This window comes from Ammospiza nelsoni, chromosome Z (assembly GCF_027579445.1).
Source record: "Ammospiza nelsoni isolate bAmmNel1 chromosome Z, bAmmNel1.pri, whole genome shotgun sequence".
Taxonomy (NCBI): domain Eukaryota; kingdom Metazoa; phylum Chordata; class Aves; order Passeriformes; family Passerellidae; genus Ammospiza; species Ammospiza nelsoni.
Window position 1 is genome coordinate 77,898,753 of NC_080669.1, and position 19,715 is coordinate 77,918,467.

General features: G+C 39.9%; 1 protein-coding gene across 2 annotated transcripts; it reads right to left on the reverse strand.

Annotated features, from left to right (window-relative positions):
• Positions 1–2,118: 2,118 nt before the first annotated feature.
• On the reverse strand, positions 2,119–17,677 carry SUB1 (SUB1 regulator of transcription). 2 transcript variants are annotated; one of them, XM_059492053.1, is made up of 5 exons: positions 17,599–17,677; positions 15,585–15,657; positions 14,008–14,127; positions 8,115–8,223; positions 2,119–5,313 (listed from the first exon to the last, which is right to left on the reverse strand). In XM_059492053.1, exons 2-5 carry the CDS (start codon positions 15,654–15,656, stop codon positions 5,234–5,236), a joined length of 381 nt encoding a protein of 126 aa, XP_059348036.1. In that variant the 5' UTR covers position 15,657; positions 17,599–17,677; the 3' UTR covers positions 2,119–5,233. The 2 variants fall into 2 exon arrangements, with proteins under 2 accessions (XP_059348036.1, XP_059348038.1); XM_059492055.1 differs by lacking the exon at positions 17,599–17,677 and adding an exon at positions 16,652–16,756.
• Positions 17,678–19,715: the final 2,038 nt, after the last annotated feature.

Genomic DNA, 19,715 nt, shown 5'->3' on the forward strand with positions numbered 1-19,715 from the left:
GACAGCTCTCATCACTTTTTCCCCAGGAACTATCTCATTGGTATTCTCCAAGCTGTTCATGATCACTTCGTGGGGAAAAGCATTTGTCCAGTACTTTCACTGCAGACAGTAATCCAAGTATGAAGAAAATTACTTCCATTGGGAAGTATGCATGTTGGCATGAGTAGTTGAACTATTTTAAGAACACTTTATCACAGTGATAAAATTTATACAGACACACATTGACCTTTATTAGCAATAGCAGCTTTATCTGCCAATTACCACTAGGATACAATCTTGGAGATACTCCTTGTCCTGTGATAGCATGAGTTTAGCCAGAGATATCTGTCTTCCAAGAGGCAGATGGATGATTCCAGTCAGAATATAAAGAGCAGAGGAATTACAAAAGGAGCTGCAGATCTCAGTAAGTCATGGCAAATGTAAAGCACAGGAAACAGCAATGCCATTTCACATTGATACAGCTAGCAAAAACCTTAAAATGTTACATAAAATCAATGCCATAAACACACTGAAAACTATATTGCAATATACACTGCCTAGCTTTAATTTCAAGCAGCCAGTTGTTACTGTAATGACAATCTCAAATTTGTTCTTAATATACCATCATTCACCTCTCTCTCAGATCTGGGGTGTGAGGCTATTTTGGTGAATAGATAAACTGAGGTTTAAGATGAACTAAGATGAAATGAGCTTTGTTTTCAACAGTGTAAAAATCATCCTGACACATTAGGTTATTAGTGAAAGCATAAAGCAATTAATTTCTTAAGGTGTGAAACAGCTTTTTTAGGTAACACAAACAGGGTTATGTAAAATCTTACCATTTCTTTCTGATAAAAACTTCAACGGTTTTCATCTCATTAATTCCTCCCCAAGTGAGTGCTGATAACAGCAGTCTACCAGGCATGCTGATCAAGCAGGCATGTTCTTCTTTTTTAGCCTTATCAAATACAGCTAGAGATTTCCTGGCACAGTCTGCTAATTGCACCAGCTTGCCATTCTACAGTAAGCTCCTTTAACCTTTAAGATGGAGAGTTCATCTCCTTCAAACAGGTAACTTTTAAAAACCTGAGTCCTCAACACAACCTCAATCCCTAGCTCATTAGACATCTGATCAATGATGAGCGTATGAAATCACCGAAACCAGAATGGAAGTAAAAAAAACCCAAAAAAAAAACAACAAAAAAAAAATCAGGCAGATCTTATAAAAAATTACATTTTTGTTAAACTAAGTGCAATAATACCACGGGCACAGATGCCAGGCTCTTAGAGTACCCCCATGACTGGCAGCATGTCCTTCAGCTCACATGGCAGCAGAATTAAGCTTCCTTGATAAACCATCATTAAGCCAAGGACGATCTACCTCTGTTTCCCTGGAGATGTTTTCACACTTCTATGTAACTGCGAGCAGGGGACGCGCAGCCTTGATTCACCAGAGGACAAGCAGTGCCTACTGGAATGCTCTTCTGTGCAGTCACTGGAGCTAGAGACAAGCCCCACCAGTAAGGGGAGGGCAGTGAATGAACATTAGGGAGGACATGATGACCCTCCTTTGAGTCCCTCACACAATTTCTTCCCTTTGAGCCAGTTACTTCTGGTTCTCTGGCTAAACTATGCAAAATTACTTGAAGAAAAGTCTGATAGGTTCAAGGCTATGGTCCACTAATTAAACCACCCCCTACAGATCAATCGCTTCAAGTGTGTGAAAAATAAATAACCTTCCTGGAGAAGCCTATGCAGACATAACTGACCAATGATAATAAATGCATGGGATTTTTCTACCTCATCTATGGCAACATTTACAGTCAAAGAAAAACTCCACTGAAAAGATAATCAGTCAATCTCATAACAGTAACAACTTACCAGGCACTTTCCTCCAAGCTGATGTTTGAAACTGTGTTTGTATCTGCTGCTTCTCTATTTACATGACACTTGTTTTTCATATCCTAGTGAAAAATTTCTATCCCTCTGGGCTACACAATCAGTCTCCTACCCACAAACACAGACCAAATATGAGATAATGAAATTTCCAAATTTCCAAATAACAACAGCTGCAAGAAACAAACAGCAAGTACCTTAACATTATAATGCAGCTAAGATTCTATTAAAAATAACACTATGTCAACAGAAGTCTTTTTATTTCCAAGTGTTCAAATTGTTATTACACATATGCCATTTAACCATTTTTTATTTAACATTAAGGTAATTACAGTTGAAGGGCTCTATTTCCAGTGGCCTCTCTGCATTGGACACCACCAGAGCAAAACATGAAACATTCCACACGGCTAACAATAAGACATTTGAGTTACCAGAATTACAATCACCAACTTTTTTTTGCTAACAGATCACATACATACATAACCAGGGCCATCTTCTTTAGAAGAAATACCAAAGTTAGTACTACATTTGTTTATTTTCAATATGAACATCTATACATACGAGCAACATGATACATGACAGTGTGATTATCACATATACAGTACTTTGGCAGTTCTGTGATTTGTTTTTTCCCCTAAGCTCCACAGTAGGCCTTATTTATAAAACATATTGCTAATATGCCCTGCATAAACACTAAGGATCAAATGTATCTTTCATCACCTAAATGGGAAGGGAGCAGTGCTTTTATCTTGCATTAGACAGCCTCATCATACATGCACAATTTTCTTCCATGGATACTTCAACACACATCCTAGCTAACACTGTCTGCAAAAAATAATTTTTAGTCAAAAAAGATTTTAATTTTCTTCTCAAATTAAGAGAAGCAACAGATGATTACATGACAATTCATTAGCATTTATTTCCAAATAGTACTGACTGTGTCACACTTTTATAGAGGTTACTTGCATATTACCATCTTACAAGACAGATCAAGTTATCCCATTTTGAGTTCATTTGTGAAACTGACTTGTCTCTTGATATCTACTAATAACTCATAGTTTGTGGTTAACAAGTACTAATTTCTTTGAATACCTCTACCATCAACTTCCACATGAAAACTAATCGCTATAATAAACCTTTTCACTCAATCTCCCCAGATGAATGATTTTAATTTCCCATCTTGCTGAACACAATTGACCTATTAGCACAGTAATCAAAGTGAGGACAATCTTCCCTCTAATATAACTATGCACTTTTAAGTAGCCACTTCAGAGTTCTGAGGTAAAATGCATGAAATCTGGTTGCAAAATTTCAGACTTAAAGGAACAAAATCAAGATATATATATATATTACAACAAAAACCACCTAGAACCTGTCTATAGGGATCTGAAGCAATTTATTTCACTCATCTGTGAAATTTTAGCAGCTATTTCATATTTATTCTATTTGGTCCAAATAGCCCTATATGTTGTTAAGAGTCACTCAAAAAAGAATGTTGAACCCAAAACCACATCTGCTATCACAAACATCTCCTCACCCTTTTATTCACCCTCAACCAATTCTTAAAAACATAAGATTTCTTGAGCTATACAAAAACGGATTTAAATTTTATTTGTAATATATCAACAGTGGGTAAGTTAAAAAGCAGTTGAAGATATGTGACATATTTAAACTAAACAACATGCACCTAATTTGATGAAGTCTCTTTTCCTCAGCCTTTAATACCGATTTGCATTGAATTATGAACTCTGCAGCACATAAACAGCATATGGCACTTACAATCATGTCTGCAATATCAACAAATATATCAAAATGTTCCTAAACTAAACAAACAGTAAATCTTGCGTATCTATACAGAATTTAGAGACTCTGTTATCATCAAATGGGAAAATTACACATAAACTAATTAAGTTGGACATTCACCAGTTTTTAAATGTTCTTTTTCATAAAGCTGTTTTATCTTCTTGCTTTGCTTAATTATGTCAGAAAATGAACTCCTCCAATTCTGCTTCCATTTCTTCACTGTAGTTATTTTATGCCATCAAACTTTCATCTTGCACCGTTAACTTCCACCCTGGTGTGCCTCTTACATCTCCAAGTTCTCCATCACATTCTCCCTTCTCCCTTCTGTTGTTAGTGACTCGGCATCACCCAGAAGCCCTTCCTCCAGGGCAGCATCTTGTGTAACAGAGCTTCCATGGGGCAGAGGCTTTTCTGTCCAGGGTACTGGGGCTGACCAGCCAAGCTTGCTGGGTCATGGTGTGCCGTGTACCGGGTAATCCCCCTGGGCGCGCTAAGCGCCTTCCGCAGAGAGATCAACCAGCCCTGCACGCAGGAGCCACAGGGAGCACCCCGAGGCCTGGGCAGAGCGTGCATGAGGCAGAAACATGACAGACAGACAGACATTTTGGCTGCAGAAGTTTTAACCCTGTTTGATGGCTTAACCTGTGTTACAGTCTAATTTAAGCATCACTGTTTATGCAATACTTTCAAATGAATGAAAACCCTACAGACAGGTAAACCATTCCTTTTCCATAACTGATTATGCATTCCAGAATTAATTTAATGCAAACCTGGAAGAGTGTTCTAACTAATAACCACATTTGGAGCCTTTAAATACTGTCTTACTCTGAGGTATATGTCTATTACTGTAGAAGTTAATGTTTCACATCTGAAGTCCAAAAAAAAGGCTACTTGTATTGTGTAGGTCAAGCAAGCTATAGAAAAATGGGAAGAGAGCGCATGTGTTTTGTGTTCAAGTGTTATTGTTTAGCATAATGCTTCATGCAAGTAATGCAAAAAAAGCTATATAGTCAAGACTGTTAACATTTGAATAAATAGGGTAAATTAGCAAACACAGTATTGAAAATTATCTACAAAAATGTGTTTTTCCAAGTATTCACTGTTTGTATCAAGTCTTAAAGCAGAAAGCTGCAGGGCAATACCAAAGAAAATTGAGTAAAAGAAAAAGTGAACTTGAGACATTTCAAGAAATCCCCTCATAAAACAAATTACTGTAAACTAAACTGAAATTAAAACAACTGCTAAAGCTATTAGGTGGCCTTATCAGCAAACTCCTTGAATCAAAAGGCCATAAACAAGTATGCTTTACATATTACTTAATTTGTTTATTTTACACCATGAGGTGAAAGCAACACAATTCCTTTTAGTAAAGTATACACAAATAGCTTCACTCAGCATACACTTTTAATGCACATAAAAAAAGTATTCATCTTACAAATTGTTTTGCAATCCAAATATACAATAGCTTGGAAAACAATATTTTAAAAAACTAAAGCCAATGTAAAAAGACTGCTTAATACAACTAAATGATATAAGTTTTTGTATGGCTCTGTCTTTAGAGTTTTCTTACTGCATCATCAATATCAGAAATCTGTTCCTTCAGCTGGTTCCACTGTTCAGGATTTAAAGAAATACCTGAAAAGCATTAAAAATAAACACTTAAGACAGAAAGAAAATTGTGATGCAAGATCTTGTGCAATTATTATAAAGGCTGTTTTCATACACTAAGCCTCTGTTAATACTTGTTAATAATACTATTAATACTTGAGTTACTTCAACAACCATCTTAGTTACAAAGTGAAACTACCCACTTCCAAAGCTTCAACTGAACTTCAGGTCATTTCTAGACAAGTTTACAAAGAAAAATGTGTGTAACATAATTGTACAAGTACTAGGTAAAAACAAGAAGTGAAATGCAACTCTGGCCTTGACAGAAGGCAGTATAAATGTCCTGGGTGAGAAGAAGGAAATAATTTCTATTCCTGTTGGCTCCTAAAAGCTGTACCTATGCAGACAGGTGTGCTGTGCACTTTTCCATTACTGTAATTTTGGGGGGGAATTTCCTCTTTTTGTTTCTTAAAGTACTACAAATAGCAGGTGCTGTAAGGAGCCTTTTGGAGAGACTCCCTCTCTACCACTCCTTAACACTCACAAACCAACACCTAAGTTACTTTTTACTTCAAGTTCTCTACAGCTTCTAGTGACACTCAACCAAAATCATTCAGTACTCCACAAACTATTATTTCAGTTCTAAATTTGATTTCATCTTCCCCTCAAGCAGATGTTTCATTTGTGCTTTGGTCTACTCATTCTTACCCAAAAATTTCTAGAACCACTCTTTGGAAAGTGCAGGCTCCCAGGGCTCCCAGTCATCTCTCTTTTTTTCCTGTCAAGCTCTTCCAACTAATTATTCCTACCCTCCTCTCCCAGGGATAGCTTTCCTTCATTGCATTCTGCCTGAAGGTAGAGGAGGACCTGAAAACAGCTGAAACCTTGAATTCCATTTTTGGAGCACATAGCCTTTTCTTTTCCATCACTGTCTTATCAGAGCACCATCACAATTTAAAACAGCAAGCTGTGTACATGGGGCTTCTCTAAGCAGTCTTCCACCAGTCTTTGGAGGGCAGGTTTCATCTGAAAACAGGTCAGGTGTGCTAACCATTATCAGGGGATTAAACATCATGAAGATGTCCCTCAATCACAGACCAGATGAACCAAACAAAATTCAGACCTGCTATTTAAGACACTGACAGTAATTTAAACTGCTGGGTTTATTTTTGTTCTATTACAAAATTTTGACTGCTTACACTGGTTTCAGGATAGATAGATAGATAGATAGATAGATAGATAGATAGATAGATAGATAGATAGATAGATAGATAAGCAGCTTATGAGTGCATCAAGGAAACATTAGACTCATATATTGTATCAGATTATTTTTATCATAACAAAATTCAGACTCCTGCTGCATTGATGAACACTTCTATCTACATCCTCTCATTTTTGTCACTTGGCCCACCCATCAAATCCTGTTGTTTGCCATTCTAAGTGCACATACTATTGAATTCTACCTTGAAACACAGAACATGAAGTCCTTAGAAGTTAAAGTAACCTTTTCCGTTAACTAGCAACAAATCCAAAACTAGCAATTTTCCTGCAGAGCACCAGGATAGCTATTAATGCAAACCTATTCTCAGTGGTTATTTAAGCAATGTTGAAAATGCTACTCAAATTTTCTAAATGACTGCTTATTGAGTTGCTACTGAACACACCAGAAGAATGTAACAAACCTTACAGTGATTGTACTTTAGATTTCTTCAAGCTTAGCAGCCTGCCAGTACACAAGGCTGGGGAAGGACTTTTTGCAACAGCATGTAGTGACAGGACAGGGAGGAATGGGGGTGGGTAGAATGGAAGTGGATAGATTTAGAGTGGGTATTAGGAAGAAATTCTGTACTCTGAGTGTGACGATGCACTGGCACAGGTTGCCCAGAAAATGTGGATGACCCATGCCTGGAAGTGCTCAAGGCCAGGCTGGATGAAGCTCTGAGCAACCTGGTCTAGCGGAACGCGTTCCTGCCCACAGCAGGGAGTGGGGTTGAATGAGATGATCTCCAAGGTTTTTTCCAGCTCAAACCACTCTGTCATTCTGTGAATCCCCAGGGCAGAACATTTCATACTTACCTTTCACTGATGCTATATGAAAATGGATAAAAAGTAGGCTTTTCAAAGAGAAGCAATATAACATTAAGCAGAGCACCAGCACTGCCAACTGCCCTACAATCCTCATCTGGAGATGTGGAAGTTCTGAAAATGGTACACAGTGAAGCCTTGCCATGAAAAGCAACTGTACAAGTGGCAACTAGAAGTACAATGGCTTGTGCTGTGCTACAGATTACAAACTTGGGACACTTGAGATATTTCTCCTTCTACTAAAACATTTTTAACAATTTAATAATTAGTCACATTAAATGTTTAGGTTATTTTAATCTAAAATTTAGTAGAAGCTGAAGGATATGGTTGGTTTAATAAAATTTAAAATCTTATGAAAATGATTAAATGTTTTCAGCTAATTCTGAAAAAAGAAATCCAACCATAAGAGGAAATTCAGTTCATTAAGTTAATCACTGGGGGTGGGGGGGAGAAGAAATATGGCAATGGTGTAAATATGTTTATAACTCCCCTACCAAATTTGCTTGTATTTGACATCTTACTTTCCATAAATCATGGAGGATCTCTTTAGGAAAACAGACTCAAGATTTTATCCATAACCTACAGATAAAACTAATCCTTAGTGAAAACACAAATCATAACAAAGTGAAAATAATACTCAGTAAGTATAGTGCAGCAACAAAGGAGAAAAATATTATATAGGAAATTCTACTGCAAAGTGCAGACCATGTTTCAATACAAAGTAACATGAAGCAGAACAATACCTTTTCTGCCAGGCTTCATTTCACCTTCTTGATCCATCCAGTATTCTCTAATATCAATTAAGACTTTCCCTTTAAAATCTCGAACACTGACATACCTCATTTTGCCAATCTGTCAAAACATATAAAGGTCTATTAGGTATTTTACATATTAGAGCATTCACTTTCCCCAGCAGCATTAGACTCTGACATGTCACACTGCAGCTTATTTTAGATGCCACAGAAACAACTAGATTAAAAGCTTAATTCAGAGTAGTCAGTAGGCTAATAAGTAACGACTTAAAACTGGTTGAGCAGGCAATGCTCAAACCAAAAGTAGCTCTCCTAGAATAAAAATACATGTATTCTTTACATACTTGCTTCTAGCAAGTCATGAATTTATTGTTTTCTGAAAAAAATTATTTCCTTTGCAAAAGTTCTAAACAAAGAAGGACAAAGGGAGCAATACTCCCAAATCTAAGTTTTAGTCCATTCCACAAGTTCAGAAAGCAAATTAAGATATTCACATGTGATACCTTCCCCCCTTTTCTTTTAACACAGTAAATACAGATGGAAATGAAAATTAGCCACCAACTGTCCCACACACACTCCCAAGTCTTCATGGGCACCTGACTGTACCACCAGCTCTTCAAAAGAACAGTCAAATCTTTTAAGTTTACCAGTATGTAGCACAGTACGAAATTTTGGAACTTGGACTTTAGAACTCCATAATTTTCAAATCAGTGTCACAACTGAATTACATGAGTACCTCTTTTTTTCGGGGGGGGGGAGGGCAGAGAATGGGAGAAGTTGGGGAAGAATCATACTACCAACTATGCAATACACTCTGAATTTGGGCTTATTCAATATCTTCCCAAACATGATAAAAATCTATTTATTCAGATAAAATCCAAGTACAACATAAATCTGAGAACCAGAAAATATATAATTAAAACATAAGCAAGTAAAACTTCTTGCAATTCTAAGAAATCCTTTTTATTCTGCATATATCTTCTGGATGCATTTTATATAACAAAAGAACAGATTCTAAAGTACACAATTTTAAAATAAAGCATTCCTTCCTGGTAAAACACTAACTTTCAATTTCAACTTCCTTTATCTCTCCATGTTGCATTTTGATACAATTTAAGGATGGGCCCTACACTTCTGGCCCAAAACCACTAGAATTAAGTTTGACCTGTAAGACTGAAGAACTCTCCAACCAACTACAATAATTCACAGATGTTTAAGTCATATCCTCTCATTTCACAAAATAGATACAAACATGAATACTTTATCTTTGCTTACATGAATTTTTCTTTTTCTGCAGATGCTATATAACATCTAAATTCATTTTAGAACAATTAAGATAATGTAATTCTGAAGCACTTCTACTTCAAAGTATCCTTTAAAATTAATAAGACATTACTGTTCATAAGACAGTATTTTCAATGTATAGAGTTACAATACAGATTTAAAATTCCTGTAATGTTATGGCAGCTTAGCTCTTTCAGACCAAACCTGCTACCATGCCCAAGTCCATCTGCATTTCTGGCAAAGGCTACCCTAAATAGCCTACATGGACAACATTTCTTAGTTTTACCATTTAATGCTCCAGTAACTTTTAAGGTCACCTCCAGAACAGCTTCAATCAGTAGCACTCTGCAGTACCCCTTTTTTCCATGGCTATTGAAGAATATTAGTGCCTTGTCAGATTTGTTATACAAAATAAAATCTAATTCAACATAGCAGATTACAGCTGCAAGTACAGTAGAAGGGTTTAGAATATAATTTTCAAGGATAAGAAAGATTCTGTCTTAATTCAACTACAGTAAGGCGAGGGGCAATAATGCCAAGTTTACACTAAATCAAGAAGTCTATCTTAGATAAAAGCATTTCTCTATGTAAATGCTGAAATTAAGTTAGACTTCACATCACATCAAGATTTCAGATTAATGTTCCCAATGAATTTCAGATATTTAGTTGAGTTCTATGCAAAAGCTGCCACTACTAAAATGATTAAGCAGGCTTCTAAAGTACAGTTCCAAACATCTACACTCAAAATTTAGACTGAACTCGTTAAGTAAGTAAATTAATGTTCCTTGATACTTAGATACCTGTAATTCTGATACAGGTTAATTTCTGAATATTTCTTTTTTCATGCACCTGCTGATAAAGTTAAGAGTAACTCCAGTGATTGAAGGTATTTTTCTGTCTATATAACCAGAGCAGCATTCTAAGAGTTGCTGTACTGAGAAGAATTCATTTTCTTCACACTGGCTGATGTGTGGCTGTGTTTTGGCTTTGTGCTGAGCACAGTGATGCTAACACAGAGATGTTTTAGTTGCTGCTGAGCAGAGCTTACACAGAGCCAAAGCCTCTTCTGCTTCTCCCCTGCCACGCTGGCGGGGAGGCTGGGGGTGCTTGGGACAGTGGGAGGAGACACAGCCGGGAAAGGTGACCCCAGCTGACCAAAGGCACATTCCAGACCGCGTGACATCACCTTCAGGGTATAAAGGGGAGGCAAGAGGAGGGAAGGGGGCATGCTGGGCATGATGACATTTGTCTTCCCAAGTGACACTTAGGTGTGGTGGGCACTGCTCTCCTGGAGATGGCTGAACTCCTGCCTGCCCATGGGAAGTGATGAATTAACTCCTTGTTTTGTTTTGCTTGCATGTGTGGCTTCTGCTTTCTCTATTAAACTGTCTTCATCCCAACCCTCGAGTTTTCCAGCTTTTACCCTTCCAGTTCTCTCCCAGTCCCACCGATGGGGGTGTGAGCAAGCGGCTGCCTGGGGCTTGGCTGCTGGCTGCAGTTAAATCAAGACAGTTATCATGATTTATAGCCGAGTACTTAGTGAAGTTCAAACTTCACAGAGAAGTTCTTATACTTTTTATTAAGTAGCACAGATCCTTAGATTATATTACTCTACTGACTTAAATAAATCAGAAAACATTAAAACCATTATTTCCTGGTTTCTGTTTCTTAGGATAAAAACCACTGAATGTATCTCTGTTCTTTTCAGAGATATGCAACAGACTTTGTGCGTTTCAGAAGCACCTTCTTCATCCTTTTTCTTAATTTCAGTTTCTCTGGATTAAGCTGTACACCCACAGAGCAAGCATAAACAGCAAAAAATCCTCTGCCCTAGCCAATAACCATATGTAAGGAGCACAGGAGTCCTGTGAACAGTGACATCCGCAGCAAAGCAAATTGTGAAATGCATCGGTGACCACCTAAGTTTCGTAATTAGTGTCCTAAACCAGTAACAGTTTCAGAGCATCATAAATTTCTATGTTTACCTTCTTTCAGGAGTCTATGATAAGGACACTGGGACATTATACTGGAAAAATCAAAGAACTTATGCCTCAAAAGTCAAAGCCCCAGTATGGTGAAAACTCAAAAAAACAAAATAAAAAAGGGGGTTGGGAAGTGGACAGAAAACACAGAGACAACTTCTGAAATAACAATTTCAGTTCAATGCATGATCATGCCATGTGGCTCTGCTCTGGGTAGCCATTAATGAATCCTGACAAACCTTATCCAAATCAGGCATAGGTAGATGATAGGATTAGTCAAACTAACCAAAGCACATGGTGCAGAGCTCAGGTTGGCTTGAAGCCACAGACGGGAATCTAATGCAGCAAGGCTAAACCCTTCCATGTTAACACAAATTATGCCTGTCCTTAGGGCCTCCAGTAATACATCACACATGGGAGTAACATAAATTTCTGCACCCTAACAGCAAACAAATCCTTCATCAAGTTCCAGAGTATACCAGGTTCCCTATAAAATCTAATAAGGCAAAGACATGCAAATACATAGAATAAACCTTGTCTCTAACACTGAACAAATTGTCTTCTCCTTACATTAAAACCTTCTTTGTAAGTAGTTGCAAAAAAAAATTACACCAACAATTTCAAACAAAAATATAAAATGTACATATTTATGAAAACTACAGAAGTCACAATGAGCTCTATATTAAGGGAATCTGTATGCTTCAAGAACACAGCCTGAGGGTGTAGAACAAGAAGACTCTTGGTTTCACATCATTTGCAGCCACTCCCACACACAATATGGACACCACAGAACTTGTGACTGTCCTATGAATGCTTTATGGCCGATTTCCATCAGCTAAAGCCCCTCTTGTAAAGCTATACTGCAAAGTCACTTCCACATCAGAGATCATTTTACTGCCTTGAGAAAGAAGCTCTCCAGAAAGGTTTCTAGTATCATTAAGATGGCTAGAACAAACAAAACTAGATCTAAAAAATTAACAAGCATGCCCTCCTGGATAGGGGGGGGAAGAAGGGGGAGTATCCTCAGACCCACTGTAGTTTTACTTCTCTAGTTTAGTGTCTGCATGTTAGTTACTGCACAGAAGTTTATGTAGACTACAAAAACTGACAATGCTTCACCACAACAAATGAGTAATCTACAAAATATTTTATTGTTGATTACTTCAAAGGCAGGCACAGACTGGGTAATGCTGGTATTTTAGGTCAAGGTGATATTTAAGATCTGTATTCTACTCGACACCAGCAGAACCTTGTTCTTAATAGAGTAATGTGAATCCTCTACTGTCTGTTTTTAGTAACTTTTTATTATCTTAGGTCGAAGAGGTTTCAAGAAACCAGAGCATGCATACTTTCGCTTTTATTTGAAAGGATCTGGGTGCATTTTTGCATCAGGGGCACTAAAAATTTTTAAGTTTTCTCCAAGGCTGGAATTTCTGAACATATGACAACCACAGCAACTAGAATTTATAAACTTACTACAAACATAGCTTTAAGCTTATACACAATTCTTTAGAGTTCTACCTGCAGTTCACTTACTAAGTTGTAAAATTCACTATTTCATTTTTCCTACAGGGTTCAAAGCATGTCCAAGCAGAACTAAAAATATTATACACTTCCTTCAATACAGAAGTCCAGACACAGCCTTCAAGCAAAGTTCTCCCTTCTAAACATAACTGAAGAAGTAAGAACTTGGACATTAAAAATAACTGCTCTGCATGGCAGTATCAGTTAAGCAGGTCTTCTCTCTGGAACAGACTTTTCTCCCCCTGTACTACTTCACACTGCTACAGCCCAGAACCATTTCCTTTACATTACTCTGTGCTTCAGTCATCTCACTAGGCACCTTTCCCATAGCCTTTCACAAACTGGAGACTCAAAGGCCCAAGAATTTCAGTTCCTTTCCAGCCAGCTAGTCAGAGACCTTTAATAGATCTTGATCCACATCCCCAAAACAGCTAATTCTAAGCTGTGTATCAACCCTCAGCACACACTGCTACTGCCTTGGCTAGCCCTGGGAACTGCAATACCCTGAATTAACAAATGCATCTTTCTACTGAAAAAGAGACATTCATCCAATCTTAAAAACAGACAATACCACAAGTTACTACCTTTACGGATGTTCAGTGATAAGATCCTACATCATAACACAAAGGAACAAACAAAACTTATTCCAAGATGCTGTAATAACACAGGAGGCCAAGCTGCCCTTGACCTAGTTAAATAGGAATGAAGAGTCCACATTTTGGTTTCCAAGAACATATTTTTCAAGAGCCCTAATTAAAAAAACATTTCCATGTAGAGAAAAACCTGATCTAATATTTCAAGTATACTGATAGCAAGTGCTGTATTTACTGACAAAATGACTACCCACAGATACCAGGAGCAAAGTCATGAGAATTAGATCAATTGATACAACGCAGATTCTTTTACTCTTGTTGAAACCAGACCAGGCTTTTATGAGCACCTCATCTGAACGCCAGCCTCATAATCCCCTTCGGCCAAGGATTCCAGGAGGCCAAGCACTACACTGTCAGAAAGTTCAGATCACCTCATAAAATTTATACAGCATATGATGTAACATGTTACCTTAACCAGGCTCTATGAGTCACCAATTTTACCTGAAACATATTCTCATCTCTGTTACTGCTTTGCTTAGAAGAAGCTGCACCTTTTGAACTTTCACCAGTCTTTTGTTTCTTTACAGTCTTTTCTGGAGTTACTTGCTTTTTCCGCTTTGCCTTGGAGTAAAACAAAAAAAAAAAAAAGAAAAGCATGAGCCACAATCACTCTGTATGCTACAGATAAGTTTACGCTGTATATCACAGCCTACTACCAAGCAATGCACTTCATCACCTTCTTGCTGTGAAGGCAGGAATTCAATACTGTACATTTAGGCTGGAATTTAAAGACTTCAAAATGAGCCTGATTCTGTTCTCACTGAAGTAACACTTTGGCTTTGAAGAGAATTTAATCACATCAAAATACATTTCAAAAATCCTTCTCTTTTTGTACAGTAACAGAGTCAGTTCAATAGTTTTAATAAAAAAATTAAGTCTGATGGAAATGGCACCCTCTTCTCCCCTAAATGGAACAAAAAGTATAGAACAGCATAGCTTGCAACGCCTCCAAAAAAAAAAACCCAAAAAAAGAACACTTAGATAAGATAGTAAATAATCCAGAAAAATTACTTATTAAGATAACTAATAAGATAATAAAAAATCTGGAAACCATGTCTACCAGAGACCAGTTTTTTTTACTAAGCATCTAACCGTTGCCCACAGCATGATAAATTATGTGACATTTTAAAGCATTCAGACCATATCACCTGTAAATCAGATTACACAAAGAAGCTACAAAGTTACTATTTCTACTCATGTCAAAATAGGAGACCAGATCTCTCGATGTACTGTACTACATTAAAACACCTGGTGTCTGTGTTACCACCTATCATTTCTTTAAAAAGATAAATTAACTGGTTTTTTCTAAATCACTTTGATTTCTACAATCATTTTGCTTTTGTTCAAAATGACTGATACATCTACACAAACTTCTAACTTAAATAAATATTTAAATTAAACGGAAACATTTGATTTATACATTTACAACAATCATCTTAAAATTTATCAACTCAAAGACACTCAGGTTGGCTCAGCTTCTGAGTGAGAAACTAGCACATGATGTAACAGCAAATAAAAGAAAATTAAGCAGAGAAAAAAACCCATGCAAACAAGTAAGCAAGTGACACAAGGAGCACAGGGCAAGTGCAGATTTTTGTCATGAAGAAGTAATCCATATATTAAAATGGCAGAGGGTGGCTGTAGGCATGTTCTCAAGTTCAAATTCTTCCACCAAAGCAGTTGATACAGAAGCGTTCAGAAGCTTGCCACAAAGCAGCAAAGAATCACAGGGAATTTGCAATTATCATATGGAATGGCATGAAGAAAACGAAGTGCAACTGAAGAAAAAACTTTTCTTCAGGGAAAAAATTATGCAATCCATCCATACTTGGAAGGTGGATTGTTTGGTTTTTGTTGTTGCAGTTGTTGAGATGAGTGGGTGGGAGAGAAAGTTTCTTAAAGTGTCTGATAAATGATACAGAATGACATGCTTGTTGTGGCATAATGCTCACCTAATTCCTTAACCCAAGCCTGAAACAAAAGAGTTAATACAGTAATGAATTTTATGTATTGTTCACCTTTTTGTCAACTTCACTATCTGAATCACTGGCAGATGAGCTTGAAGATACAAGTTCCTTTGATTTAGGCATTCTGGGAAAAGAAAAATAACATGACAACACTATATAAGGAATGACATTCCACTTTGGCTGGAAAGCAATCTTCAAACCTGTTTGTACTGGCTCATCTTCTTCAAGCCCTCCTAAAGATTTTCCTGCCCTTTCATTTAAGCTTTAAAAATGCACTGCAGATGCAATATCAAGCACTCTTCCCTCTTATATCTTTTCCTCTTTTTGCTGCAACTGCATTAAAACACATTTAGAGCACATTAAATGCAGCGGCTTGGCTTCTGAGCTGTCTACAGCAGAACGATTTTTCACCATTTTCATATATCCCTGCACATGACAAAACTCACAATGCAAAACACACAATACAATAGTGCCCTCCAGCTGAATCCTTTCTTTACATCCACAAATGTGAATTATTAACACTCTAGCAGTATGTATATTCTGTCACAGGCATTTCACCCAGTTGGATTTGCAAGCAACATGCAGCACAATTGTCACACACGTGACACTTGAGCTCCCACCTATAATCTAACAGTCTGAAATACACCTCAGCTGCAGAGAGCTACAGCACTGCAATTAACATTTTCACTGCAACTTCAACACATCAGTCATAATTCGCCAGACAAGCAGACATTCAGCATTCCTTGAATGCGTGCTGCCAGGTGTCCTTGCACGTCACCCTAGTATGCAAACATGTGGTTAGGTATAGCGGTTACACATCGTCCCTGCTGCTAGAAACTCTTTGTAACAAAAATACCGCTCATTCGGTCTTTTAGAGTAAAATTAAGCATTCCTGAGACTGTACAACACAAACATCAGCTAGGAAAGGCCAAGATAGCATTACAGAGTATCTCAGGAAAGAAAAAAGGAGTAACAGCGGTCTTAAACGGGCAGTGAAAAAAAAAAACCACATATGCAAATGAAAAGAAAAAAAAAAAAAAATACCAACAAAACAAAACAACCAAACCGGAGTCCAAATAATGCTAATGGATCAACGTAGTTCTAAAGCAGGGCAAGACCTGTGGTAATAGCTTGTAGCACAAGGACGGAAGCTGCAGCACTGCACAGGATACAGGGTCTGAGGAAGCACACAAGCCACGCTCTAGGATGGAGGCAGAAGAGCGCTGGAATGGGACAATGTGAAAATAAGCAAACGGATGACACTGAGTCGGCAAGCCAAACGATGTTTCGGGGGATGACCCCGGGGTCCGCATGGGTCGGAAAAAGGGACAATATGGAGGAAGGTGTGGGCGGAAAGTGGAGGAAAAAGGGATGGGGGGTGTTGGGTGCTCCCCAGGAGAGGCCGAGCGTGAGGAGACACCGCAGCGCTGGCGAGGAGGACGGGATGAGCCAAACCAAAGGAGACCAGGGAAAGGTAAGGAAAGGAAGACGAATCGGGAACTCCAGGTAGGCGGATCCCAGCCGCCATTTTCCTCCCCTATTCCTCTTTTCAACGGCTCGTGTCGCCCCCCGAAGACAAGAGTCGAGACCCGAACAAGGGGGGGGGGGGGGGGGGGGGGCAGGGGGTGGGCGGGCGAGAACGTCCAGTTCTTCCCGGGGTAGGGCGGCAGCGAAGGGACTGCGGGTTACCCGCGGCTGAGTGGGCGTAAAAGAACAGCACGGAAACTAGCGGGCACGGGGTCACCGGCGGGCCGCGTCTACCCCCGGCCCCCGGTGGGAGCGCGGCCGGGCGCCATCTTATCCCTCTATCAGACTCTGTGCCCCCCAACATGGCAGCTCCCCCTCGGCAGCGGCGGCTCGCTCCTCCCGCTCCACAGCAGGGTATCCCCCCCGCTGGGCACCGCGGGCACTCGAGGAACAAGGGGAAGCCTCGCCTTGCCGCCACCGGTCCGCGGCTGTCCCGATCGGGCCGGGAGGTGCCGCGGCGGTAGCGGGGGTCGTGGGAAGGGGCGCGCAAGAGAAAATGGCGGCGTGGCGGGGGCGCGCGAGGGGACCCAGCACTCACGTCCTGCTCCGCGCGTGGCTCCTCCGCAGCGCGACACAAGCGGAACTGACGCGGCTCGGAACGCCCGCCCCGGGCAGCTCACGTGGGGTGGTGGGGGGCGGCTTTAAAGGGGACGCGGCCCTTTATCCCCGTTGTCGCTCGTTCCCGCCTCCCCTGAGGGGCGGGAAAGTGATCGTGGTGCTGGAAAGGAGATTTTACAGGATCACAGAAAGTCCCGAGTTTGTAGACTCACAGAAGACATCGACTCGAGCTCCTGGCCCTGCACAGGACACTCCAAGAGTCATACTCTGTGCCTGAGAGCGTTGTCCGAATGCTTCTTGGTGCTGTGACCACCTCCCTGGGGAGACTGTTTTAGTTCCCTGCCATCTTTTGAGTGAAAAACCTCCTGGTATCCATCCTGAACCTCCTCTGACTCGCTGTTGCTGGCCATGAGGGTGAAGAGATCGGTACCTGCCCCTCCGCTTCCCCTCGTGAGGGAGCTAGGAGACTGCCATGGACATTAGGAAGAATTTCTGCACAGAAACGATTAGCCATTGGAATGGGCTGCCCAGAGGGGTTGTGGAGTCATTGTCCCTGGAGATGTTTAAGGAAAGACTGGAAATGGCACTTGGTGCCATGGTCTGGTTGACGTGGTGGTACAGAGTCACAAGTTGGACTCGGTTGTCTCCAAGGTTTTTTCCAACTTGATTCTGTCGTTCCCTGAAGTATCCCCTCAGTCTTCCCAAGGCAGAAAAAAAACCCTACACTAATTCATAAATAGCAGGGTTTTTTCACGCTCTGCAGCCGTTCCTCGATGCCGCTCGGAGCCGCCCGGGCAGCGGCGTGAGGCGGGGTGCGGCTGCGGTGGGCGGCTTTGCATAGCGAAACCACGGCCCCGCCGCACCTGGGGCGCCGCTCGGCAGCCCCTCCTGACGCTTCCCCCTCCTGATAGTTTCCCTCCTGATAGTTTCCCTCCTGATGCTTCGCCTTCTGACACCGGATCCGCCCTCTGACACTGGTGCCCCGGTTTTCCTTCTCTTACCGCGGGGCTCTGCCGCTGGGGAGCATGAGGGCACCTGCCCGGGAGCTGGAGCATCGCGGATAGAAGGTTAAAGCTGTCTCAGCGCTTCTTTAAAACACCTACATTTTAAAAGTTGTCCAAGCAAATAGCCTTGAAAACGTACTGACAATGTTGGGTTTTTTTCTGTAGCATGTTCAAACGGTGATGCGTCCCGAGCACCCTGCTGAGGAGGGCTTGACAGGGCTGAGTTCACCTAGACGAGTTCTGCTTCTGAGACACACCGAGATGGAAGGAACCTGAGGAAAGGGCCCTCTGTCCTCAGCTTTGTAAAAGGAGACATTTAGCAGCCTTTGCAGACTACGATGGGCCAGGCATGCTGTCAGAGCACGAAGTGGCTTCATGTTGTCTTCTGTGTTACCTGTTGAGTTTATGATGAATGTAATGTTTTGGTTTATGATTAATGTAATTCTATGAATGTATACAGAATATAATGAATTTAATGCTATTACTAACATTAAAATAGGGTCATGATTCACACAAAACTAACACAGCTTGCTCCTATTTGCTGATCACTGTTTGCAGCAATGGGTTGTGTTGCGAGCAATGACAATTCTTCAGACACCCAGTACCAGTTAAGTCTTTTCCTCATTCTTACTAACTCTAGACTTACGCTTTTGCTACCACAGGAGTACAAGATTTTTGTAAAAAGTGCAAGCAAACTATAAAAAATAGGAAATGGACTATAATCCCAGTCCTAGCTTCCAGATAAAATTGATACAGGCTGAGTGAGGTAGTTGTTTATCAGCCTTCATAATTCCAATAACAAACACCTATTAATAAAGTATTGAAAAGCAAAAGTCTTTGACTTTTTTTTTTTTTTAATTGCAAAGATCTCTGTTTATTAATATGGGCCAGAAAGGCAAACAACATGTTTCTAGAGGGAATAATCGTCCAAAATCAGCATGAGCAGCTGCAAGTTCTAAGCAGTGTTTCTGAAAAAGTACTTAAAGGAGGTGGACAAAGGTTTTCAGAGGGAATCTATGAAGTCCTTAGAGCCCTCATCATGAAGTAAACTGGTTTATGCTGAGAGAAGTGGCTTTCACTTCTTCCCTTTAAT